Source organism: Haliotis rubra, unplaced genomic scaffold, assembly GCF_003918875.1.
Source record: "Haliotis rubra isolate DU_JTF1 unplaced genomic scaffold, ASM391887v1 Scf23, whole genome shotgun sequence".
Taxonomy (NCBI): domain Eukaryota; kingdom Metazoa; phylum Mollusca; class Gastropoda; order Lepetellida; family Haliotidae; genus Haliotis; species Haliotis rubra.
In genome coordinates this window covers 55,178-82,929 of record NW_025766336.1, presented here as the reverse complement: position 1 = coordinate 82,929, position 27,752 = coordinate 55,178, and the positions used below count along the sequence as shown (strand labels likewise).

Sequence of the window (27,752 nt, the reverse complement as noted above, 5' to 3'; positions counted from 1 at the left end):
AGATCTCATAGGTGGAGTCACCTTCACTGAGCGAGTTCCAAACTACATACGTTTTAGTCGGCGCCTCCATGCATTGGCGCCTCCATGCAGAATTGAGGCTCCCATGCACTTACAAGATCTGATAACCTCAGGTCTTCGGCCGTGAGATCAATAAGCAGTTTGAAGCTCAAGGCAGTGTTCCTCACATCCGTCACTGGGCGCAATAGCTAACGGGCAACACGATTGTTGTGGGGTTTAACGAGAGTTTGACCGGGTTACTGTTTCCAGACGTTCCGTCTGTTTCCAGTAATAGCTGACACCATATCCATCTGAGCACCCAGCATATTCCTGGGTGCGGGTACATCTTAGCGGACGCTATATTGGGATCTGACAGAGTCGCTTTCACAGAATTAATGCTACACAAAGAGATACCGGTTTATGTGTCTCCGTCTCCGAATGGTCAGCCTGGGCAGTAGATGGCTTAAGTCTTTCCTGGGGGCGCTACACGCAAAAATACCTTTCCTCCGGACTTGCTTCCAAATGTTTTAGTCACAATCAAGAATTAACAACTTGACTTCGACTAAATTTAGTTGGTCACAGATGACCAACCAGAGGTTGGTTTCAAGCGTCAAGAGCTCCTCTTCAACTAGCCAGATGTGGAAACATCCTAGTGCATCCTCATCCCACTCCAGAATCCAGATTCCACGAAGGTGCCTTCCTTCATGATATTTCTTCCCACGAAAGCACGATGACGCCGTGTGGGAAAGAGTTGTTCCGAGGGAATCAATTGGGTATGTCAGTAAAGGAGTAACACTTGGAAAAACTCAAGTTAATACTTTTTACTGCATTTCCCTAAAGCTAATCTCGCTTTAAAAATCGCGTGGTCTTTCCATTTAAGCCTGCCTGTCTTATATGCGAATTACCACTGAGAGATAGTCACTGCTTGTTGACTATTCTTCCAGGTGCAACGAAGATACCTTCCACCATGCTTTTTCTTACCGTGAAGCACGCCGACACCGTGTGGGAAGAGAGTTGTTCTGGAACAACTGGGTCTGTCAGTTAAGGAGTAACACTTGGGTTAACTCGAGTCACTGCTTTTTACTGCATTTCCCTAAAGCTTATAACGCTTTAAAAATAGTGTGGTATATACCATTTAAGACTACGTGTCTTATATATTCGTATTACCACTGCCTGATCGTCACTCACTGTCCGCTTTAGGTGCCACACCGGTTTTTCCACCACCGCGGCGCACTTGATGACATTGACCGAGCTGTCTTTGTTTACCTTGCGAGGCGATCCCCGCAGATGACACACCCTCCATCCTGCCTGTGTGATAAATGTGCAGGAAGTAAGTAGTGCAGGATTAGTTAGAAATTTAGTAAAATCTAAATATTTTTTATATTTGTTTACTTATCCTGCACTACTTATGATAAGGGCCCACCCTGCGCTTTCAGCTACCTCCCCGCTCCGTATTCATCTGTGGGATTTATGGCAATAATCAGAGGTGGCTGACGTCACCTTCCGGTGATGCGTGCGCAAACGGATGTTTACCCGAGACCAGGAAGTGATCGCAGTCTACGCTTTTCAACATCAATCGTCGGGCACAGCCACCTTTCGAGTCGTAAGCAATAAGTGCAGGAAGTAAGTAGTGCAGGATAAGTATACAAATATAAAAAATATTTAGATTTTACTAAATTTGTCTTACTGTCAAACATGTACAAACATGTCTTGAAGTATACTGATTTCACATCCTTTCACAGCTCATTTAAAGTAGGGTTGCTGCATTGACCTGTACATCACTTAGGCTAGCAGCCTCATGTATCTCTTCAAAGGTAAAATCTCCCATAGTAGTAACTAGTTGTGATGCTTCAGATACTACCCATCCAACAAGAGACTGGACAACCAGGTGAAGGACCCAGCCTATCCGCGGGGAGATGGCCACAGGTGACAAGCAGGCCAGAAAGGTAGCCATCTAATCAACATTGAGATGCGTTTGTGTTTACATGTTAATCTATCCTAAAAAAATAAAGCCATTTTAACCAAAGTGTGAGATGCTGGAACTTACAGCAAGAAAAGTGTGCAGAATTGTTTTCCTAGTTCTCCAGTGGCTACACATAAAATTAATGATTGAGTTTATGTGAGGTGCAAGAGGTGGCTGAAACATTCTGAGCCTAAATATGGTATGGGCCTGTATGGTATATCCATAACAGTTTGCATGTGTTGAGTACAATACTCTCCATGCTTATGACAGCATTTAAACGAAATACACTGCCAGTAGGCATATTTCTGCTCGCATCCTTCCTTGTTAAGAGGTTGGCAACAGTGTTCAAAAAGATGGAAACCTTGAAGAGGATCCAACTTCAGGAAGGCTTTCAACTGCCACAACCATGGAAATGTTGATAAAATACATGGGATGATATGGATGATAAACAAGTCATAAGTATGGTAACCATCTCTCATGAACGAGTTTAGATATCTTGTAAGGAATGAACTGGGCATGACAAAGGTTTCTGTATGCTGGGTTCCAAGGCTGCTGACCCCTGACCTGAATTGAAACACTCCAGGTTCATCATCATATCATGACAAATTAGATTGTTTTTGAAGAGATACAACTGATTTTGTGGAGCGATTTGTAACTGCAGGGTCTTGGGGTGTGCCACTATCTACCAAATACTGAATAACAATCAAAGCAGCAAAAACGTCTCAAATCTCCTAATAAAGAAAGCAAAATCTGTCCCATAAATTGCAGGGTGATGGCTTCACTTTAGTAGAATTCCAAAGGAATCATACAGTTGGACTACCTATGAAAATACCTTTAAAATATCTAAGAGGAACTTGGTATGCTTTTTTCAACCCCTCTATACTTTCTCTGTACCTGTATCATGCATAGGTTTTGGCTCCTGAGATACATTATTGCACAGGATCATGTTTGAGTCAGTTGTGCTATTATATTTACATCATTAAAGGAAACAGGTTGTAATGCATGTACAGTTATGTGACAATTGATTCCTGTATATGTCCTGCCCCCTAGTCGCCACCGTCATATGAAGAGTGCAGGCTGGAGAGTGAGAAGAAGGTGCAGACAGCAGCACTGTACAAGCTGTCCGCCTTGGAGTGTGAGGGTGGAAAGCTGGCCAGTGGAATCTCCACAGGCCATATAGCTGATGATGAACAGGAGGACACATCTGAGGGTGAGCCCGAGCCAGACTATGAGGAGGAACTCGAAGAGGAGGATGAAGAGGAGGATGAAGAGGAGGAGGATACCACGACAGGCGGTAGGTGATGCCAGGTGATACCACAATGAAGGAGTAGGTGATACTAAGCAGGGATCATTTTGAAATTTAAGTGATTAGGGTCCTAGGCCTATTCAGTTAGAAATGAGCGGGCCCTTTGTCCCGGCACCAGTGCCCCAACGGAGTCCCAGCCAAACACATAGCTGTCAGGGAGGTTATAAGAGGGTGCAACCCTCCATTGGTGTAGATTTGGACGTGGGGGACCTCCAGAAATTTGGTAATTTGTTGAATGACATGGTGACATCTGAGGCTATGAATTTTATCCACCTTTTCACGTTTTTTTATTCTTATGTCTGGTCAAGATGATTCGCTGTTGACCTTATTACTTATTCCTCTATGGAGAGTCGGAAATCACATGCAATGTAATCAGAGAACCTTTACTGTTAATTGGAATTTCCTTTTATGTAAATACGAAATACCCGAATGGAACTTAATATAGCACCTCCTGATATATTTCATCATAGTGATGTAACTATCGATGATGATGATGATGATGATGATGATGAGTGGAGCCATTGTTTAGTAGCACATTTCAGGTAAAGAAAACAAGGTTTCAGTTTGAGAGGGTTTGCCAATCATGCGATCATGAAAAGCAGTATCTCTGTTAGTTCAAGAGTAGAAAACTTGTGAATATGCCATCTGTTTCATTCATACACGCTGACATGATGAGAAGACTTTCATTGAGACCGACATAGCAGATAGTGTGTTTCATGCAGCTGGCATGTCATTCAAGGCCATCGGGTGTCGGAAACACCCGTCAACAAAGACATAACCGTCTCAGATTCATTCAATGTAGTTTAAGATAAATTCAACGAAATCATGTTCAAATATTTTGGCTGTGGACCAACTCACTGTTAATTACAGCAACCCTTGACACCTTGAAAGTAACTTTAGCTGACAGAGAACGGATACATTTATAATAAATGCTTCACTTTGGTTCATTGCAAGTCATATTTCTTGGAATTTGACTATAATATGTCAACATAATGGTTTTGCGAGCGCTTGAGCCCTGTCCGGGACTTATCAAATAATTCCATCTGTATAATAATTTTTCCTTATCCTGACTCATGCTCTTTTGCTTGTCTTCTTCTTCTTGCGAACATAGTGGAACACTTGTATCTCCCTAATTGAAGCTCCCTTCAATGCAAAATCACTAATTAGTACTCACCACGAGTTGCCTCCCTTTGCCTTTGCGCGGGAAAGGCGGCGCCACCTTCTGGCCTCGTGCTTCACTCTCTCCTTCTTCGCCCAGTGAGCAGGATGTGAGAGCGCCTGTGTCTCCCTACACACTATATCCTTTGGTTATTCTTAGTTAGTTACCTCTTATAGTTTACTATAGAGGTGTAGCTAGTATCCTTCATCAATATGTATTGATAATTATTCGTATTTCTACTGTTTATTCACGGGATTCCGTGATTGTTCAGCTAGTTGACGTTGATGAAAATCTGTACTATTTGTAGATTACGTTTTTCTGCTGCTGACCCGCATTTAATATGCCCTAGCTGTACTACGCCTTGTGCGTTTTCTTCACGTTGCAGTTACTGTATTAATCTATCTAATTCTGCATTTAATAAATATCATCTTTGCGTCTTGAGACGTGCAGCAGATAGGTCACGCAAACAAGGTTTAGCCATGGCCGATACATCGGACCCCCTAGCCAGTCAGCTGCTGTCGGACGACCCCCTCCCGTCTGGTGTTCCGCTAGAGTTTCCCTCGGAGGAGGGGCGTGGGATTCAGTCCGCCGTCTCCAAGAAGCGTCCTGCTTCCCCAGACATCCCGTCATCGCAGCCAAAGTCTAAGAGGGCCTCGACATCTACTCAACGCAGACTCCGTACCCCCAGGGCAGCGTCTACCTCCAAGGGGAAATCTACGAAGTCTTCAAGAACGTTCTCAGCCGAGATTGTTCCCGCTGCTGAACTGGGCCTGTATGATGATCAGCTGATCATCATACCCGATCTACTACGCCACAAGAGACGACCGGTGTCGGCAACAGTGACGTCAGCACAGATCGCCATGCAGCCTGATGTGTCTACACTGATGTCGGACGATCTTCCTGAGGGCCCCGTCGCTAACATCGCCGAGAGGGCACCGACTACATCTTCACAGACCGTCCCAGACGACCTGATGCGGCAAATCATGAAGATGATGGAGGACTGTTACAGACTGGAGAGACAACCAGCCCAGAGCCTGAGCCTTCGCGAAGGCTCCAACGTAGACGACATTCCAGTGGGACCCCCCCGTCAATGTAGCGGCCACGACTAAGCCACCTCCGCGAAGGAAGTCACAGACCACCTCGACGAAGGACCCAGATGTACAGCCTTCGTGAAGGGCTTCTAGATCATCACCTACCTCGGACTCTGATGATCAACACTCACATAAAGGCTCGAGAAGGAAGATCACCTCATCCCTGGACTCTGACTCGGACCCCCAGACTTCACGAAAGCCTTCGTGAAGGTCAAGTCGTCGCTCCCCAGGACCGGACGCAGATGAAGCTTCGCGAAGGTCTTCACGAAGGGCACCAGTAACAGGCTCCAAGTCATCTTCGTCCAGAAGGTCATCCAGGGATTCCACAAGGGCTTCGTGAAGCTATCAACGTTCACCACATACATCTCCGCGAAGGTCAACCTTTAGACGCAGCTCGTCAGGCCGTTCACCAAGACGATCTCCTCGCCATTCTCCATGCCGATCACCTCGCCGTTCACCTCGCCGATCTCCTCGTAGATCACTAGTCGATCTCCTCGTAGGTCACCACACAAGTCTTCACGGAAGTCCCAAGTCAGGTCTCCTTTAACATCACCCTGTACAGCGGTAGAAGCATATAGCTCACCATCAGAAGAGCATCAACCTCTTATCAGCGATCCCGTTGTAGAAGATGATGGAGGCATCATTTTCTCAGACGCTGAGATACACTATTGGATGGTTAACAACCTAGACCTATCTTCATCTTCCAAGAGTGGTAATTCGGCGCATACTTACCTGATGAAGGAGGACGATGCAGACACCATCACCCTACCTCCGATCGACCCGATTGCTACGGTGCCACAGAATCTGGACACAGCCTTCCATAAAGCCACTAAAGTCCAAGCGCCACACCTACCACAGTTTAACGCTAAGAAGTTCTCAACCCATAATATGGACCCTTCCTCAAGGCACAAGACATCGATGATAATTACAAAGTGATCAGCGATGTCAAGAATAAGAACTATAAGATTGGCGATCGCAAGCTGGTTCAGATAGAAACCATGACAAAGGCGAATGTTCTTTGGCCTTAATAGATCTAGAGCGATCAATGAGACTCTTATCACCAGATTCGAGACACGACATCTGAGGATGATAGAATGATCTACTCGGCCCTACTTATGCAGAAGAAGGACCAGCAGTTCCTAACGGATCATCTCACATCAGTCTCAGCAAGCTAACTTTAGCTTCGTCGTCAAGGCCTCCTCGCTTCCTGCAGCTGGGGTGAGCAGTTTACAGCTCCACTCTATACAGCCCGTGGTCTTCACCATCCATCTTTGACGAAGGAATAGAGAAAGTCTCCAAGGAAGTCACTAAGGATTCTAGAGAAGTCCTTATGATAAAGTCGATGGACACGCTAGCCAGCGTCTTCAGGCAGACTTCACAAAGATATTCAGGGAAATCTAAATTCACTGGATTACAGAGAGCACGGGATAGGAAGATGGCCAGCTCCAGGGGAAAAGATTCTTTTCGTCGCCCATATGGCAACTACAGAGGAGGATCAGGAAGAGGCAGGGCACCCAGAGGTTCCTGCAACTATAAACGATGAAAGACAGGTTCGGAACGACTGGAGTCTTCCACCCCCAGCCGTTCCAGTACAACCGTCACAAGTGGGTGGACGCCTTCAACTGCACTGGGAGAACTGGGGAATGTTACAAGACCCATATGTCTCCAACATTCTTCAGCACGGATATCGAATCCAACTACAGGCCACGCCTCCATTGACAGTCAACCCTCACAAGTTCGACTTCCAGGCACAACAACTACCAAAGTTAAGAGAGGCTGTTACATCTCTCCTAACCAAGCAGGCCATAGAAGTACTAGATCAAGTAAACATCGAACCAGGCTTCTACTCCCCAGTTTTCCTAGTGCCCAAGAAAAACTCCAAGGAGAAATACAGACTCATTTACAACATGAGCACATTCAACAGAGATTATCTCGCCAAACCGTAGCGTTTGCATGATACATCTACCTCAATTACGGCACTTAATTCGTCCCATGGACTACATGGCCAGTATAGATCTGCAAGATGCGTATCTACACGTCCCGATACATCCCGAATCCAGGAAATACCTACGGTTTACACTAGACGGGCTGCATTACCAATGGAAAGTACTCCCATTGAATATCGCCGGCCCCTGGTTATTCACAAGAGTAACGAAACCTATCGTCACCTACCTACATCGTCTAGGGCTACGCAGTGCGTTCTACCTCGACGACGGGATACAAGTAGATTAAGATCCACAGCATCTCAAACTACAGTTAAACTACATCATCAAGCTACTAACACAGCTAGGATGGTTAGTAAATTTACTCAAGTCGGACCTAGTACCCACGCAAGATCTGCAATTTCTAGGCATTCGATTTATCGACTCTCAACCGTATCATCGTACCAGAAGACCGATGGCTCAAGATCCAACAGACCATTCCACTAGCCCTACTCTCTCCGCTACCAAAACGACATTGGCAGAGTCTGTTGGGTCTCCTCACGTCAGCCCAAGACATGACAGTCAGAGGCAGACTACAGTTACGTCCGTTACAGGTCTTCATCAATGCTCATCTCGACGACCTACAACCATTCAGTCTACCGAAACACCTCAGACCTCATCTACTATGGTGGAATGTCTGCGAAGGCATTTATTTAACAGAGCCGGAATTCAAAACCCATCTCTATGTAGGCGCAGCGTTAAGCTCCAAGGTTGGGGAGCTCATCTCAGCCAACGGACAGCTTCAGGGTTATGGAATCAGCAAGAAAGCAAGCTCCATATAAACATGTTAGAGATGAAAGCGGTAATCAGCGCCATACTTCATTGGAGCACCATTCTGCAAAAGCATCTGATGATTCATACCGACAACTCAACAGTGGCGTTTTATGTGAACAAACAAGGCTCAGCGAGATCACTGAACCTATTGACTTTATGCTTTCAACTGTTCGATCTAATCGGCGATCTCAACTTACATGTCAGAGCATGTCACATTCCGGAGCCAAGAATGTACTAGCAGACGCACTCTCTCGGCCACATCTACCGTCACCGACAGAATGGATGCTCCATACAGAAATTTTTGCACAGATTATCAAGCAAATAGGAGCTCCGCTAGTAGCTCTATTCGCCACTCGCTTCAACAATCAGCTAACGACATTCGTATCACCAGTCCCGGATCCACGAGCGTGGGCAACGGACGCTCTAAGCATATCCTGGGAAGGCGTTTCCGCCGCCAGCGCTAATCCCTCAAGTGTTACAGAAAATCAGACAAACACAGAGCCTCCAACTGATTTTGGTCGTGCCCTACTGGCCAGCGAGAACGTGGTTTCCCATTCTAATTCAAGAAATCGGACAACCAACACTAGAGCTACCAAAGCTCGAATCTACTAGTACATCCTCACACCAAACAGCGTACGAAACCCAGAAGCATTCCAACTTCGCATTATGGACTGTATTAAAGTGTGTTTAAACAAGAGAGGTTATTCAGCCATAGCGGCGAAAGCAGTCGCGCTTGCTTTTACGCTATTCTACCGCGTAACAATGCGGCGACAAGTGGCACAGTTTGAAAAATTACGCAGCAAAAAGGGATTTACAGCGAGAAATGCTACACATCCACAAGTGGCTGATTATCTGTGTTACCTCGCCAAAATAAACATTTAAAGAGGCTCGACATTGTCAACATATCTTGCAGCTTAGTTCTGTGATAACTATGAGAGCGGGTGTCAAGCTAACCAAGGCGCCAGAGTTACTGGCCTTACTACGTGCATTCCGATTGGACGATCAGAAATGGAAGTTCCGAGCTCCAGCTTGGGATCTAAATATAGTGCTCCAACACCTCACAAGTGAGGCTTATGAACCGTTGGAATCAACAACCTTTGAATTTCTCTCACAGAAAACCTTGTTCCTGTTATCTCTAGCGACGGCAGCCAGGATGTCAGAAATTCACGCACTAGATTATGAGAGGATACAGTTTGACGACAATCAAAACACAGTGCACTTGGGACTACGATGGGATTTCATCGCCAAAAATCAATTGCCAGGGCAACCAGACAGATTATTCCATGTTCCTGCACTCTCCTCGATTCTCAGATCTCAAGATACGCGGGACCTATCTCTATGCCCAGTCAGAGCTCTCAAAATCTATCTACGACGTTCCAAAACGAGGCGATGACATCTCAAACGATTATTCATCCCTCTATCGGCAACGACTCAGACCGAAGTCTCTCGTACCACCATATCTATATGGATAAGAACTGTCATACTTCGCGCCTACAAGGCTGCAGGACTCGACCCTCCAAGAGCATCTAATCTGCATGAGATCAGAGCATTGGCTTCCACACTCGCTCTACATGGTAACTGCTCATTAAATACCATCATGGAGGGCTGCTTTTGGAAATCCGACATGGTGTTTGCTAATCACTATCTGAGAGATATCACCACCGAGGACGTCTCAGGTATTCACCATTTCGGTCCCGGTCCTCGCACAGCAGTTGACAGTCCCTCGTAGACGATAAGACATAGTCTTACGAGATTATTATGTATATTTCATACCAGTATTATCTAGCTTATAACTCTACGGAGTTTTAGAGCTATTTATATACTTAGCTTAAGTCTACTTAGCCTTAAGCCCAGTACTGATGTTTATGTACAGTTGGGTAGCTTCTCCATGTTGGAGTCGCTTTTTATACCTTTATTGCTATTATCATAGTATATTATTATTGTAATACCCCATCTATGGCAGCGGATAAACTTATGGTTTATAGTAGCGGGAATTATCCTAATTCAGTGCCATTATGAAGTTCCCGTAAAGGGGGTTATTACATATATATATATAAATCACTAATTAATTTTATAAAATCCAAAGTATTCTGGTCTTTCCCACCTCCGTTTCCGTAGGATTCTACAAGCAAAAGAGCATGAGTCAGGATAAGGAAAAATATGTAATTTTCTGAGTAAAATTGATATTTTATACTTATCCTGACTCATGAGGTAAGCCCTCCCATCCTCCCCACATAACACTTTGGATTTCCCTGTAAATTCAAGTGTTGGGCTCGCTATATCAGGAGAGAGTGAAGCATGAGGCCAGAAGGTGGCGCCGCCTTTCCCGCGCAAAGGCAAAGGGAGGCAACTCGTGGTGAGTACTAATTAGTGATTTTGCATTGAAGGGAGCTTCAATTAGGGAGATACAAGTGTTCCACTATGTTCGCAAGAAAAGAAGACAAGCAAAAGAGCATGAGTCAGGATAAGTATAAAATATCAAATTTTTAAACTTATCCTATCTCACGACTTGCACCTCTCTCTCTTCATTCGACCATGAGTGGAAACGAATTAAAACTTTGCTCAAGACCTACCTTGCCCCTCTCCCCCGTGCTGTGCATGCCTTCCTGTCTCAGTCGTGCTCACTAGTCCATGACAGCACGAGGCATGCGCAGTCCTCACCCACGTGATCACCTCACATACTCATTCTCTTTCTTGTCGCTCCACTGAGTGGACGTGGAAAATTTTTCGTCTGAGAATTGCTCAAAATGGTTAAGCCTGTTAAGGCCAGTAAACGGAAGTTTTGCGTCCGTTGTAATAAAGTATTTTCAGCATGGGACCCTCACACATCGTGTGTTGATTGTGTGGGTGCTTGTGACTGGGACACACGCTGTCCTAAGTGTTCAGGTCTGTCTAATGAGGCGTTTAAATCTTACAAACGTGCTTGTGCCAGACGTTTGGCAGATAGGGCTCGGACTATTTCTGCGGGGTCTGGTCCATCTCCCGCTAAGAAACAATGCTTAGATCGCCCCACCCTCACTGCTCACCGTTCTCAATCGCCCGTCCTCGCCTGGACGAAGATTTTATGGACGCCGCCAGATTCCTATTTATCTGAGAACGTGAGACGGCTTTTAGGGGAGGTTCCTCACCCAGTTTACGTTCTCAGGAGCGTACCAGGGTGGTAATGACCGATATTTCTTCTACGCCAGACCTGCGATCTACATTATCTCGTAGGTCTGTTTCTTCGGAACGATCACAGACTTCGAGAACTTCTAAGCATTCATCGTCAAAGCGGGGATCGGCGCGGTTGGAACGTACCCGTTCTCCTAATTCCACGGTTTCATCTAACCGGAACAATTCACCCACACGAGTTGAATCACCATCTGGTGCGAAGGTTCGAATGCGTTCTTCCACGGCTGGCAAGAGTCGTTCTAGGTCTGGTTCACTTTCGAGAGCCGACTCACATAGCCGAACCGGCTCACCTTACCGAACCGGCTCACCTTGCCGAACCGACTCACATCGCCGAGCCGCTCACACAGCCGAGCCGACTCACTTAGCCGAACCGGCTCACCTTACCGAACCGGCTCACCCTGCCGAACCGACTCACATCGCCGAGCCGGCTCACACAGCCGAGCCGGCTCACCATGCCGAACCGACTCACCCTGCCGAACCGGCTCACACGGCCGAGGCGGCTCACCAGAACATCCTCGAATGAGTTCAGTTGATCGAACTGATTCACGTAGTCGAATGGGTTCCTCTGGCCGTACTGTTTCACGTACTCAAATAGGTTCACCAGGACGAACCGCTTCACATTCCCGACTCAATTCACCTCAACAGGTGTTTCCGTTCGACTCACCACAGCGTTTTGATTCCCGTAGTCGTTCAGTCTCACCTAGTCGAAGTGGTTCGCCATTTCCATCCGGTTCACCTAACCGCTTGGTGTCTTTGCGTCAGAGGGATAATAGAAATCGGTCTCATTCACCTCAGGGGAATCAGAATATCCCCTCTAGCCAGCCTAGTGCTAGTAACGTCTTACGGTCAGTGCCTTCCCATGATAGTACACATCAGCAACGCCGTTCTGTACGGGTGGTTTCACCTGCTAGGCAGCGTTACGCTTCAGTGGATCAGCGTTCACCTTCACGCCTTTCCACTTCTATTTTGCCCCGGTCACAGATTATTGCTGAGTCTTGGAATCCTGCTATTGATTCCGCTCCAGCGCCGGATTTAGATACCATGCTTCGCGTGCCGCTACGCCTGCTTGGAATCAGTGTCACTCGCCCTCACATGTTCAACAATCGCTCATGCATTTAGCAATAATCGTTCGGGGATTTGAGGGATCGGACTCGATCTCAGACTACTTTCCCTTCACCTGGGCAGTCAGACATCTCCACTCCTGATGGCAGTTTTGATGTTGTTGAACCGCTCACGTGTTAGCCTGGATAGTTGAAAAACTTCAGCTACCTCTTAGTAAATCTCCAGATGATTTGGCCACGCCTTATGCCATGACTAATAGAGATGTTGCCAGTATCACACTTCCTTTGCCCATGTCTTCAACAATTGCCTTCTTCTCTTGACGCGGCTTTCAACAAGCTTAGAAGGACGAAGGATGGTTTGTCTGCTCCAAGGTTCAGACCATCCACGGCACATACTCATGGTGTGCAACTTTGGTCAGCGGCACCTTCAGTCGATGATGACATTTCCATGGTCTGTGGCAAGCGCTCCATTTCAGCCAGATTTGGTGGAAGACAGGGAATTGGCTCACTTAGATACTACGGTTCGCCATGCTATCCCTGCCATTAGCTGCATTATTTCAGCTGTTGACGCTGCTATGCGCGGAGGCGGTCAACCATGCATATACGGACCAGGACGCATACATCAGGGGTAGTATGACTCTGATTTTAGACCAATTCCAGGTGGTCTTCGAGCAATTGTCTCATTTTTTGGCTATTTACTTGCAATACGGGCGACGGGTCCGCTGAATTTCTCCTCATGGGAAGATAGATTCAAGGCTGAATTATTTCGTCAACCATGGTCGGGGATACGGTGTTCAGTGGGGCTATTGCTGAAATCGCATCCAAGGTGGACCGCCTTAACCAATTTCAAGTATCTGTTGATCTCTTGGAATTGCAAAAATTCAGCTCCAAGATTCTATTCGCATCGCCAAACCGCACAATTTACCCCTTCCAACCCAGACCTCCGGGACTGTATGAAAGGCACGGCGCCTTCTCAAGCACGTGGCAGAGGCAGGAGGCCATTTCGTGGTTCCGCGATCACGCCGCCTCTATCGATTCGACACGGAACTGGACATAGACAGTCCAAACAGTGACTCACGGAAGTCAGAGCTCGATTGGTTCTGCCGGATCCGTGGTTCCAGTGTTCGATTCCCCTGTAGGAGGGAGGTTAGGTCTGTTTGCTCCCAACTGGGAGGTTCTGGGAGATCCTTTTGTCACAATGACTCTCATTCACGGCTATCGACTGCCTGTGGTCGGGATCCACCCTCACCACTCAACCCTTGCAGCAAATATATCCTCTGGATCGGGCTGCAGTCCTTTCGACTACAATCCAAACTCTACTGGAGAAACATGCAATAGAACACCTAGATCAGGTGTGCATAACTCCAGGATTTTACTCCCCGATTTTTCTGGTGCCAAAGAAAAACTCCAGCAAGTTGCGCCTCATCTTCAATATGAAGACATTCAACGCCGATTCCTGCAACAACCACCTCATTTTCGCATGGTATCGGTCAGTCTTCTCCGCTCAATTCTGAAGAAAGGGATTTCCTCATATCCCTAGATCTTCAAGACGATACCTGCACATTCCGATTCACCCAGATCATCGGAAATATCTCAGGTTCACCTTCGGGGCCATCACTACCAATGGAACGCCCTTCCATTTGGAATCTCTATGGCCCCGTGGCTTTTACTCGGGTGACCAAACCCATCAGCAGTTTCCTACATTCTCGGGAGTGACTTTTCAAAGCTATATCGACGATTGTATTCAGGCACAACAGGATCCAAACGTTCTTCAAATCCATCAGGAGTTCACCATCAGGCTGCTCAAACAGTTAGGGTGGCTCCTCAATTCACGAGAAGTCGGAGTTAACACCGACTTCGCAGACTTCAGTTCATAGGAGCAATCTTCGACACAGAACAAGCCAAGTTGTTTGTTCCCCAGGACAGGTGGACCAAAATTCAGCGCCTGGTTCCGCTTAGCCTTGGATCACCCCAGAACTCTACCAGTGGCAGGAGTTGCTGGCGCCTTAACGCCAGCTCAGGCTCTGACTTACAGAGGTCAACTGCAGCTTCGCCCACTTCAGTTATTTCTCGCGCCTCATCTTCAAACCAACAACCCTCAGGTGTTGATTCGGTTACCCAGGGAACTACGTCCAATTCTACGTTGGTGGCTCAACGTACAGAATGTTTTGGCGCCGGGCGTCTCTTTGGTGCCATTCAGTCCAACCCATCAGTTGTTTGTGGACGCCTCTCTAGAAGGTTAGCCCACTTCCTTCAGCATCAAGTGGCAGGGCAGTGGTCGTCCGAAGACAAGTCACTCCACATAAACATTCTGGAGTTCAAGGCAGTATTACTGGCGATTCAGCACTGGGCTGCTCTACTCAAGATGTCTCACCTGCTGATACAGTCCGACAACTCGACGGTAGTGTGGTACATCAATCACCTAGGGTCGACGGGCTCAGCAGCACTCCTACAGTGGACGTTTTCGTTTCTATCTTCTGATAGATTCTCTCAACATCGCCGCAAGAGCCAGGCACATTCCCCGAACAAAGAACGTGATTGCCGACGCTCTGTCTCGCTCCAGTCGCCTCGTCGCCCACAGAGTGGCAACTCCTGCCCAAGATTTTTCGGACGATAATTTACCCGATCTCTCGACCGAAAGTGTCGATCTGTTTGCCACTCGGTTCAACTCCCAACTGCCGAGGTTCAGATCTCCAATTCCAGATCCACTAGCTTGGGATCACGACGCCTGGCCATTCCTTGGGAAGGCCTCAACGGCTTATGCGTTTCCACCTCCGCTCTACTTCACAAGGTCATTCAGAAAATTCTGTTAACCAACAAAGTACAACTACTTTTGGTAGCCATTTTGGCCAGCGAGAAGTTGGTTCGTCGGCCTAAAAGTCTAGTCAGTCGAATCAGCATTCCTCTCTTCCCGCGGGACGACCTACTAGTTCATCCGCGACTCGGCGTGTATCACGAGTCACCACAGACGTTCAATCTTCACGTATGGCACATTTGCAGAAATCACTAATAGCCAAAGGTTATTCTCACAGAGTGGCCTCAGCTATCACTGCAGCTCATCGTGACGTCTACCCGTTCTTTGTATGACGATAAGTGGAAGAAATTTGAATGTTATTGTCGGGTCAGAGGGATCGCTTCCCCCTACTACTGCTTAAGCCCCAGGTTGTTGCGGAATATTTACAACATTTGCGGGCTACAAGGAAACTCAAGGGTTCCACTTTAGCCACCTACTTGGCGGCTCTTAATTCGGTCCTAGCCCGACTTCTGGTACGAAGGTTTCGACGGTACCGGAACTGCAGTACTTACTTCGCTCTTTTAAGCTAGCCGACCAATCCAGGAAATTTCGGCCCACCAGCTTGGGACTTATCCGTGGTCCTACACCACTTAGTGTCCGAAAGCATTATGAACCCTTACAGGACAAGGAGTTTGAACAAGTTTCATTCAAGACCTTTTTTCTTATTGCCTTGGCCACAGCGGCACGTATATCTGAACTGCATGCTCTAGATATCAACCGTGTCCGTTTTGAACAGAGTAGACATGGCAAGGTATTGTTGGGATTGCGCTGGGATTTTATTGCAAAACCAGTTGCCGGGTCAACCTGATCGCCTTTTACAATCCCGCCTTTGTCTACCATATTGGGTCCAGCAGATGTTGAAGATCTGTCTCTTTGTCCAGTCAGAGCACTTCGTGATTTACCTTAAAGCATCGCAAGAGCGCGCCGCCTCTGCGTAAGAGGCTATTTATACCCTTGTCTCACGGCTTCCAAGGCGGAAGTTTCTCGCACAACACTCTCATATTGGCTACGAGCTACAATACTCACGAGCCTACACTTTTGCCGGTTTGCCACCACCTACGGCAGTCAACCCTCATGAAACCAGGGCTTTGGCTTCTACTATGGCGTTGCATAGCAACTGCTCGTTAACTGCCATAATGGAGGGGTGTTTTTGGCGATCTGACACGGTATTTTCGTCTCATTACCTCAGAGATGTGTCGGTGACGGATATTCAAGGCCTTCATCAGTTTGGACCACTCGTCCTTGCCCAGCAGTTATCAGCGGCACAACATCGCAGATAATGAACTTTCTTGTGCTCCGATGCTATATGGATCCCACTGTGCAGTTGATCCCAAGTCGCGATCGTTTCTGCTTGTGTACAATCTGAATAAATCTGAAAAACTTTTTTCTGATTTACGTCTTTATTTCTTCCGGGATTTAGATTTTCTCCTCTCATTTGTTTGAGACTACAGAGAGTCGCCACCTCACTTACTGTCCTCTGCTCCACGGAGTAATTAAGTCAGTGAAGTGAGTCCTTCGAAGTGTTACACTCTCGTGGCGTTCATGCTCCTAAGTGCCTATACACATCTATGTGATCTTATTGTGGTAAGTAATGGAAGTCATAAGATGATGTTGTGGTACTGAACGCTTAAAATTGTGAGTTTTACCGATTCAATTTCTCTTTCACCCTCCTCGGGACGGTGTCTGTGGGGTTGTTTCAAGCAGGGCTGGCCCGATACTAGTCGTTTGACTTTTATTACGGGGTACCTTTGGAAATCGTGGCGATGCGACTGATTACACTCGTTAAGCTACGTCCTTTCACTTTGTGAAGGTAGTGACTGAACACCACATTGCTCGGGAATCCCGGTCCCTGGGAGCAATTGTGCTTAATAAGTCAATGGGTTCGACCTAACCCTCATGACGTAGTAACTTGGTAGTTATTGCCCTACCTTGCAGTTGCTTCCTCACGGTTGTTTGGGCGTAACACTAGCTGTTATCGCTTGAATTCGGGTAATCTATGACCCACCTTCCTACCGTGGGATAAGTGCAAGTCGTGAGATAGGATAAGTTTAAAATTTGAAAATTTTAACTATAAATTGTATATTTATATACTTATCCTATCTCACGCTGCGATAAAGTCCCTCCCTACCTCCCCACTACATAGATTACCACCGTTCCGGTTTTGTCCTTTTATGGCTCCAAGATCGAGAATGAGTATGTGAGGTGATCACGTGGGTGAGGACTGCGCATGCCTCGTGCTGTCATGGACTAGTGAGCACGACTGAGACAGGAAGGCATGCACAGCACGGGGAGAGGGGCAAGGTAGGTCTTGAGCAAAGTTTTAATTCGTTTCCACTCATGGTCGAATGAAGAGAGAGAGGTGCAAGTCGTGAGATAGGATAAGTATATAAATATACAATTTATAGTTAAAATTTTCAATTTTACTCAGAAAATTACATTATCCGACCACAAGTGTCAGCTGTATCAAAGTGCTAGATTATTTTTAATATATTCATTAAACTTTGCAACTAAACTAACACAATACTGAAATATACTATCCTGATAAATGATAGTTTCATATATATAATCCTTTTGAAGTTATTTATTAGGTATGTTTTAACCGAAATCACCAAGCTCCAGGTGTTGAATTGTATTGCACCATGTGGGATTAATATGCACCATAAGGGCCCCTGATGTTGTTTTCAATGCACATATGGTGCAAGGGCATGGTCCAAAATGATCCTTGTTGAGAGGTTATTACATTGCAGTTTTCATTTCAAACCCCCAAACAACACAAGACCACTGTTTAAGCCTGAATGTTGTTATGAGGTATGATATGACAAATGCTATATAATAACCATATTTTTCCTTATCCTGACTCATGCTTATTGCTTGTCTTCTTCTTCTTGCGAACCTAGTGGAACACTTGTATCTCCCAATTGAAGTTCCCTTCAATAAAAAATCACTCATTAGTACCCACCACGAGTTACCTCCCTTCCACAAGCGCGTGAACGAGGGCGCCACCCGAACCCATGTGCCTCACTCTCTCCTTCTTCGCCCAGTGAGCAAGACGTGAGAGCACCTGTGTCTCCCTACACACTATATCCATTATTTATATTTAGTTTGTTACCTCCTATATTCATCTATAGAGGTGTAACTAGTATCATTATTCAACATGCATTGATAATTATTCGTGTTTCTGCTGCTTGATTCACGGTTCACGGTGTTTACTCAGCAGTTTGCGTTAATAAAAATCTGCACTGTTTGTAAATTACGTTACTCTGCTACCGATCCACATTTAAAATGCCCTAGTTGCATTACTCCATGTTCTATTGTTTCTCGTTGTAAATTATGTATTAATTTACCAATTTCTGCCTTTGATAAATATTTATGTTGCGTTTTGAGACGGAAGGCAGATAAATCTTGGAAACAATCTTCAGTCATGGCTAATAGATCGGAGTCAGATATATCCTGAGTTACCTTCGGGGGATAAGCGTGGGACGCAGTCCGCTATATCCTAGAAGCGACCTGCTTCCCAGGACGTTCCTTCATCACAGTCTAAAACTAGAAGAGCTTCCACGTCGTCTCAACGTACGCTCCGAACCCCTACAGTCTACAGCCTCGTCAAAGGGAAATCCACGAAGGCTACAAAAAACAAAAACAACTTTGCTTCTGATATTCAGAATGATGTTTATATGATGATGACATTTCGATTATCATTCCAGATGTATGTCATAAGAAGTGACCAGTATCGGCTACCGTCACTTCAGCGCAGATCAACATGCAATCAGAGATGCCTACGCTGACGCCGGAGATTATAACTGAGGGTCTCGTCACTATCACAGAGAGGACACCCTCAATGCCAGCGCAGACCATCCCAGACGACCTGGTCAACCAAATCATGAGGCTGATGGAAGACCGTTGCGGCTTACAGAGGCCTCAAAGCCACGGGCCTCAGAGCCCACCCCATACTAAGTCATACAGGGCCTTAGAGCCCGCCTTGGCTTCGCGTAGGGCCTTTGAGCCCACAGACGCGCCTCCGCGAAGGGCAACCCAGCCCGTAGCGAACACTTCGCTAAGGAAGTCCCAGGCCGCCTCCGCGAAGGAGCTAGAGCCTCACTAGTTGCGAGGGACATCGCGGAGAAGGAGCGCTTCGCCGAGCCTACACCCTGTAGAACACAGAGGTCGTTCGCGAAGCAAGAGCTCTGGAGCGCTTCGCCGAGCCCACACCCTGTAGAACACAGAGGTCGTTCGCGGGCAAGCTCATATATAGAGTTGCGGGGCTCCGCCGAGCCCACACCCTGTAGAACACAGAGGTCGTTCGCGAAGCAAGCGCTCATATATAGAGTTGAGGGAGCGCTTCGCCGAGCCCACACCCTGTACAACACAGAGGTCGTTCGCGAAGCAAGCGCTCATATATTGATTGGACTCTGACTCGATACTTTCGCGAAGGTCACGAAGGCTAAGTGGCTGCAAGTCTACTTCACCCAGAAGATCTAGAAGCGTTACTTCGAGATCTTCGCGAAGTTCCCGGCGTTCGCCGAGGAAGTCTCCTCCAAGGTCTCCATATACTAGCCACTCGTCAGTCCGTTCAAGACATCGCATGAGTTGTCTATCAACTGTAAGCCATATGCCGTCTACAAGCCTACGCGAAGACAATTGCACAGGCTATTTACAACACAGAACGTCGCTGTATTAATTTATCAACAGATGAAGAGCCTAATTAAGGATCTTCAAGCTGACTACCTACTACGATACGATTATCTACATGCGTGACCATTACGCAGATCTGCAGACAATTCAATAACGAAATTGAACAGCAGCCTTGTTACAACGAGTAAACTCATAATCGTCTATGATTTCCTGAGAAGAAATATGTACAACAAGTTCAGCTTTAACAGTCTACAAGCTGACAACTTGCAAGGTTTATTGAACCTTATATAAGGAAGTCGGAATTATCTTCAAGACTGAAGTTACTTTCACGACAGCCTGGAAAATAACCTACCCAGCATTAATATTACAGAGCGAGGTATTTCGCGCCGGAGGTTTCGCGCGTTTACCATCAACCCTCGAAACACGTGGTCACTCGGGTAACTTCGGGGAAGCTACGGTGAAGACCGACGATTGTTCTAATATCAACGACGGCACTATATTATACAAGGTGCCTTTTCCTGCTACACCGGTGACATCACAGCGCGGGTACTCTACAGAATCAAAATGCCTTGTTCTGATTGGACCGAGATGGACAACGCCCTACGCAGAGGTCGATCATAGTTCACAGTTCAACACATAGGTTGCAAGTGACAACAATATATCAGTGAACGAGCAAGCCTCCTTACAGTCCAGCTAATCTGAACCTTCATGATTGGGCTGCCTTCTTGAGGTTAGAGACCTCCCCTGTCAAGTAAGGACGAGGGCACGACAGTCAGGCGATTTTTTACATAAAAATTCAACGATGGCAGTCACCCCTGGTTGTGCACCTACATCGTCAAGCACTTCGCAGCGAATTTACCTCGACGACGGGATACAAATGGATCCAAATCCATAGCGTCTCAGACTACAGTTGAATTCATCATCAAGCTACTAACACAACTAGATGGTTAGTAAACCTACTAAGTTGGACCTAGAACCTTCGCAAGATCTGCTAATTCTAGGTTTTTGATTTGTAACGGCGCAGAATCGTATAATTGTACCGGAGAACCATGGATCAAGATCCAACAGTCATTTCCACAAGCCTTACTATCTCCGCTACCACTACGACAGTGACAGAGTCTGTTGGGGTTACGCACTTCAGCTCAGCTCAAGACATGACAGGCAGAGGCAGACTACAATTACATCCGTTACAAGTCATCATCAATTCGCATCTAGACGAATCCCTACCGTTCAATTCACCGGTTCAGGTCAAACCTCATCTACTATGGTGGACCAAGAGATCAATGTTTGAATAGGCGTCTCGTTAATAGAGCTGGAATCGATAACACTTCTCTACGTAGATGTGTCACTATAAGGTTGGGGAGCCCATCTTGCCAACAGGACGGCATCAGGGCTATGAGCAATCAAGAGAACAAATTACACATAAATCTGCTAGAGATGCAAGCAGTAATAAACACCTTAATGCACTGGAGCAACTTACTACAGTATACCCAGTGGATGATTCACACAGTCAATTCGACAGTGGCGTTTTATGTGAACAAACTAAGCTCAACCAGGTCCCCGAACATATCGACTCTGTTTTCAATTGTTCGATTTAATCGACAATCTCAACATACATGTCAGAGCATTTCACATTCCAGGAGCAAAGAATGTGATAGCAGACGCTCTCTCTCGGCCACACATACCATCGCCGACAGAATGAATGCTCCATACAGAGATATTCACTCAAATTATCAAGGAAATAGGAACTACTCTAATAGACCTATTTACCACTCGATTCAACAAACAACTGACAACATTCGTATCGCCAGTTCCAGACCCACTAGCATTGGCAACAGACGCACTAAGCATATCGTGGGAAGGACTCAACGCGTACGCTTTTCCGCCACCAGCGTTAATCTCACAAGTTTACTCAAAATCAGTCAAAAGCAGAGCCTCCATCTGAATTTGGTCACGGCCTACTGACCAGCAGAGGCGTGGTTTCCAACTCTTATTCAAGAAATCAGACAACCAATACTACATCTTACAGAGTGCTCGAGATCTGTTAATACATCCGCGACACCAAACAAGCGCACGGAAAGCCAGATATATTCCAACTTCACGTTTGGATTGTATCAAGGCGTGTCTGAGTAACAAGTTATTCAGCCAGGCGGCAAAGCAGTCTAGCTTGCCCTGCGTAACTCAACTGGCAACTTATAACGATGACAAATGGCACAGTTTGTCAATTATGCTGCAAAGGAAGGATTTACAGCTAGATATGCTACTCATCCTCAAGTGGCGGACTACTTATGTTATCTACGTCAGACTAAGATTTTATAAGGCTCAACTTGTCCACCTATCTTGCAGCAATAGCTCTATCATAACTGAGATCGGGCAAGTTAAGTTAACTAACCCAGTTACTCGCCTTGCTACGAGCTTTCCGATTGGAGGATTAAAACGGAAGTTTCACGCTCCAACTTGGGATCTGAATATAGTGCTCCAACACCTCACAAGTGAGGTTTATGAACACGCTTTTGATGATACTTGGACCCCATGATAACGATGTATCTATCACGATGGCCAGTAAGAGCACTGAAAATATATCTCCACCGATCCAAACAGAGGGAAAAATGCAAGAGATTTATTTCCTCTATCAAGCTCACGAGACGGAAGTCTCACGCACTACTATCTCCTTTTGGATCAGAACTGTCATACTACGTGCCTACAAGACTGCAGGATCGACCCTCCATGAGCTTCTAATCCTCATGATATTAGAGCGCTAACATCTACATTGCTCTACACAAATGCTATTGAAATAATGGAGGGTTATTTCTGGAGATCCGATATGGTGTTTGCCAACCACTATCTGAGAGATATCACCACCGAGGACGTCTCAGGTATCCACCAATTCGGTCCCATGGTCCTCGCACAACAGTTGACAGTTCCTCGGAGAAGATAAGTCAATCTTACAGATTTTTACCTATCTTATAACAGTACTAAATAGCTACATGCTATATATATTTTGCTTAAGTTCTTTTATTATCTTAAGCTCAGTACTATGGTTATTATATCATACAATATATAAGCTAACAACTCTACGGAGTTTGCTATTATATATTTAGCTTAAGTTAATCATATCTTAAACTCAGTACTATGTTTATATCATTTAAGTATATTAGCTAACAATCTCCAAAGAGTTTTTTTGCTATTATATAGTTACCTTAAGTTTCATCATATCTTAATCATTATGGTTACATTGTAAAATATATTAGCTTACAAACTCTACGAAGTTTTGCTATTATATATATAGCTTCAGTTTATTCATATCTTAAGCTTAGTACTATGTTTACTTCATAAAAAAGTATATTAGCTGATAAACTCTAAGGAGTTTTGCTATTATATATTTAACTTAAGTTTAATCATATCTTAAGCTCAGTACTATGTTTATATCATAAAAGTATTTTAGCTAACAAACTCTAAGGAGTTTATGCTATCATATTAACAAGCTTAAGTCTATTAGTCTTAAGCATTGTATTAATATTATATATACTTTTATCATAATAAGTAAATTGTAATAACCTTTATATTGCAGCTGATAAGTTACAGCAGGAATTCTTCAGTTCAGTGCCTTTATGAAGTTCCCATAGAGTTATTACAATCATCTCAGTTCAAATCACTAATTAGTAAAATCCAAAGTATATATAATCCCACCTCCTATCCGTAGGATTCTACAAGCAATAAGCATGAGTCAGGATAAGGAAAAAATATGAAATTTTTAGAGTAAAATTAATATTTTTATACTTATCCTGACTCATGAGGTAAGCCCTCCCGTCCTCCCCATTTAACACTTTGGATTTCCCTGAAAATTCAAATGTTGGGCTCAGTATATGAGGAGAGAGTGAGGCACATGGGTTCGGGTGGCGCCCTCGTTCCCGCGCTTGTGGGAGGGAGGTAACTCGTGGTGGGTACTAATGAGTGATTTTTTATTGAAGGGAACTTCAATTGGGAGATACAAGTGTTCCACTAGGTTCGCCAGAAGAAGAAGACAAGCAATAAGCATGAGTCAGGATAAGTATACAAATATTAATTTTACTCTAAAAATTTCATTTTTATCATATACAATATCATGAAATTGAAAAATGGTTTTATTTGTGAATGTAATACAATTTCACCTTGTTAAACACGTTGTTACGGAAAAAGTAGATGAGCAGACAACTCGCAAAGGGACATAACTCTAATTTCTTACCAATCAGGCTCACATTGATCTCCCATTCTAAATACATTCACAAGCTCTATCAACCAAGCAGGGTGTATAATACTGGCCTAGTTATTACACCACCTGTGATATGACGGTCTCACATGACGATAATGATGTGATATCTTAATCCCCTTTCTGGGTAAATGATTACACTTGAGTAGCTAGCAGGGTCGACAATGATGTTAAGTCAAATGTTTTCCATGGATCTAGATGTTCTCCCAAGTATGCAACATGATGTTCTATTATGTTCATGTATTTATACATTATTAGTTGACATCAGGTTATAGTAATACTCAAAACCGTTATAATTTCGAGTTGTGTTTCCTCTGTTTGGTACAGAGTGTATGACGGAGAGTGAGGAGAGTGAGATCAGGGGAGTGAGCTTATACCACCCAGCAGGGTCTCTGGAGGAATCGGACTACCAAGCCATGCAGCCTGTCGATCAGCTCACCACACACGGGGGAGGTAGTAGTGGTACTGAAGGCTCCAGCTATGGTAGCAACAGCAGCTCCCAGGCCCTGCTGACCAATGTTGGTGCAACTGAGGAGGACAAATCCTCTGTGTAGAGGACTCACTGGTGGGAGCAGGGCCAAGGCACACCTGTTCTATTGTACTCATTATGTTTACTCAGCATTTTGTTAAAAGTTTGAATAGCATGAACAGGATATCAGTTCTGATTAAAGTCTGTATAAAACTACATACATAAGTTGACACAACAATAACTTCACTTTTTTACAAATTGAAATGCCTGTCAAAGACTACATATGGTATATCTAAGTGAACATTGAATTATGTTATTATATTATTCAGTGTATTAAGTTATTTTGTGTACAATATTTCCCTTCCCCAGAAATATCTTTCCTGCCAAAATGTTTATGAAATAACCAAGGATGGTAAATATTACTCTTATTGTATATAGTCATGCACACAAATTATAATTCATTTCTGTCTTTTTACTGAAATTTCTGAAATTTTACAAGGTTCTTCCTGTATGTCAGAATCCTGCCATTTAGTGTTACATAACCAGAGACTTGAGAGCAGTAGATTGACATCATCTCTACATGCCAGGGCAGTGCCATCAAGAAAGTATTCAAATATGCCTAAGCATCAAAATGAGTAAGAACTGATTCATAGACAAATATTTACAAATTGGATGAGGGCAGCTCATAAGTAAGTGAGGTTTGAATTTCATTTTGAATCTAAAAGAGGATGGTACACTTTCAACACATATTTTTCATTTTGCCCAGGACCTAAGAAGTGTATTTTTGTTGTTTCTTTACCAATCTCTTGTGTCTTCAATCACCAAGAAAATGCTTCAGTCTGCAAGTATCTCACTGTAGTGACTGTTGTTCATTCCCCATTATTTTGTATGCCAGAGCATTGGGGTTGCAAGGCTGTTTTGTATATCCAAGCAGAATCTGTAAATACTTGTAGTAGCCGTACCAAACTGTACAGTAATGTTACTGTACTTGTGCTGTAGTTGATATGAACATCACAAAGATAAAGTGCACTACAATTCCAGCTGTCTGTGGCTGAAATATTGCTGAGGTTGCTCTAATTTACTCACTCATAAGTTTGTTGGGGAGAATGTGTGATATAGGAATGACTTTGAGTTGAGTTGTGACCGACAGACAGTTTTCTTTGTGTTCATGAAAACCCGTGAAAGGTGTTCCTCTAAATGTCCTGCATAGAATCTCTGCTCAGTTCTCTGATGATTAAATATGTTCTGCACTGTTCTTCAAAGTGTGTCTTATTATCATCAAACATTACTGAAAGCCATATTTAAATGAACGCCCCAAATTTGCCATGATCTGAGGGTTGAATGATAGGTTTTAGAGACTCGCATAGAAGGACTTCATCTAAAACCCCGTGAAGATCCAGGTTAGAATTGGTCTTCAGTAACCCATGCTGGTCGTAAGAGGTGACCAACGGGATTGGGTGGTCAGGCTCGCTGACTTGGTTGACATGTGTCATCGTATCCCAATTGCGTATAGTGATGTTCATGATGTTGATCACTGGATTGTCTGGTCCAGACTAGACTATTTACAGGCCGCTGGAATATTGCTGAGTGCGGAGTTAAACAACAACCAGACCAAACTTCACCTAAAGATGATAAAATGATATAAATTTTCATGTCATCATTTCACATCACCATCACTAAAGTTCGCAAAAACTGTCACAGGTCAATGCAGGAAGAAAGCTCTTGCTGGAACCCGTTTCAACTTAAACCATGACAGTCATTTTGGACATCTAAAATATGGACTTAACGAAAAACTTAATGAAAGAGTTGAACCCAAGTTTCATCCACAGTTGCATACCACTGCAAGAACTCTTCTGGGTCAGTTTGGAAAATACCTAGATTATCAAACGTTGTGCCTGGTGCATGTTTTGTCAGAAGCCAGAAGTTTTGGACAACTGAGCTGGTATTTCCTTCTTTGTGTAAGTTTCTGTGATAATGGAATGTACTCTCTCTCATGAGAAGTGCCTGTCTATTGTCATCCATTGGTCTTTCATCAGCATTTAGTAGATTCTCTAGATCATGTCTGGTGTTGATGTCACAAGAATTCCAAGATGTGGGGCTTCTTCACGGTTCTTCCTACCGTGCTTAAAGTCTGTTGTCCACCTCTTTACAGAGGATTAGGAAGGGTATCCATCCCAAGTGTTATACTCACATATGTGGAGATGTAACATTTCCTTCTATGTGAGGCTCAGAACCTATCAATGAACCCATGTAACACAAGGAAAATTGTGCTAGCTCACACTATGTTGGTTCAGTTGGGCTGGTTGAATTACTGATGAATAAACTCAACTTTTCCAGTATGGGGGATAGCTCTATAACAACATGTCACTTTCATCTTTAAGTTTGCTAAAATTTATGAACCAATGTTGTATTGTCACATCCAAAATTTCGTACATTAGTCTCATATGGTTGCCTTTTCTGTTGTAGTGACATTAATCAGAATCTCCTATGTCTGTCAATCAGCTTGTAAATGTGTATATAAATGCATGTGACTTGGTGGTCACTGAATGTGTAATTATGAAAATTGCAATATGACATGGCAAGATGAATGTTAAAAGATGTGCATTAGTGCATGTATGTAATATTGTGAAATAGTGATTTGTTCCATTCAAAGGTAACAAGCACAAATAAATGATTAAAGAGGACATGTCTTTGTGTACTTCTAACATGATAAGATCAGATGGTTCTTGCCAGACAGTAGTGCTGCAACAAGCTGGAGAACACTTACCAGTATAGGTGAAGCAATCATAAAAGGTTGAGCAAAGTGTGCAGAGTTGTGCCCCTTTACATTGGCAGCTGATGGAGATAATGATGTCCCGGGTCTGTTATATTTTAGTGAGTGAGTGAGTATGGTTTTACGCAGCTTTTAGCAATAATCCAGCAATATCATGGCAAGGAACACCAGAAATGGGCATCACACATTGTACCAATGTGGGGAATGTAACCCAGGTCTTCGGCGTGATGAACGAACACTTTAACCACTAGGCTACCCCACCGCCCCTTGTTACATTTGGATGGATATTTACTGTAAATCATGAAATGAACAAAAGTTCTGACACCTGACA

At 44.6% G+C, this 27,752-nt stretch overlaps 1 protein-coding gene across 1 annotated transcript in view; it reads left to right on the top strand.

Moving 5' to 3' along the window:
• Positions 1 to 27,332, top strand: part of LOC124277897 (E3 ubiquitin-protein ligase MGRN1-like) — a 67,296-nt gene extending 39,964 nt beyond the window's left edge. The window contains exons 14-15 of the mRNA XM_046713622.1: positions 3,011 to 3,254; positions 24,507 to 27,332. Coding sequence (XP_046569578.1) covers positions 3,011 to 3,254; positions 24,507 to 24,733 — 471 coding nt within the window. The 3' untranslated portion in view covers positions 24,734 to 27,332. The remainder of the gene's footprint in view (positions 1 to 3,010; positions 3,255 to 24,506) is intronic.
• Positions 27,333 to 27,752: the final 420 nt, after the last annotated feature.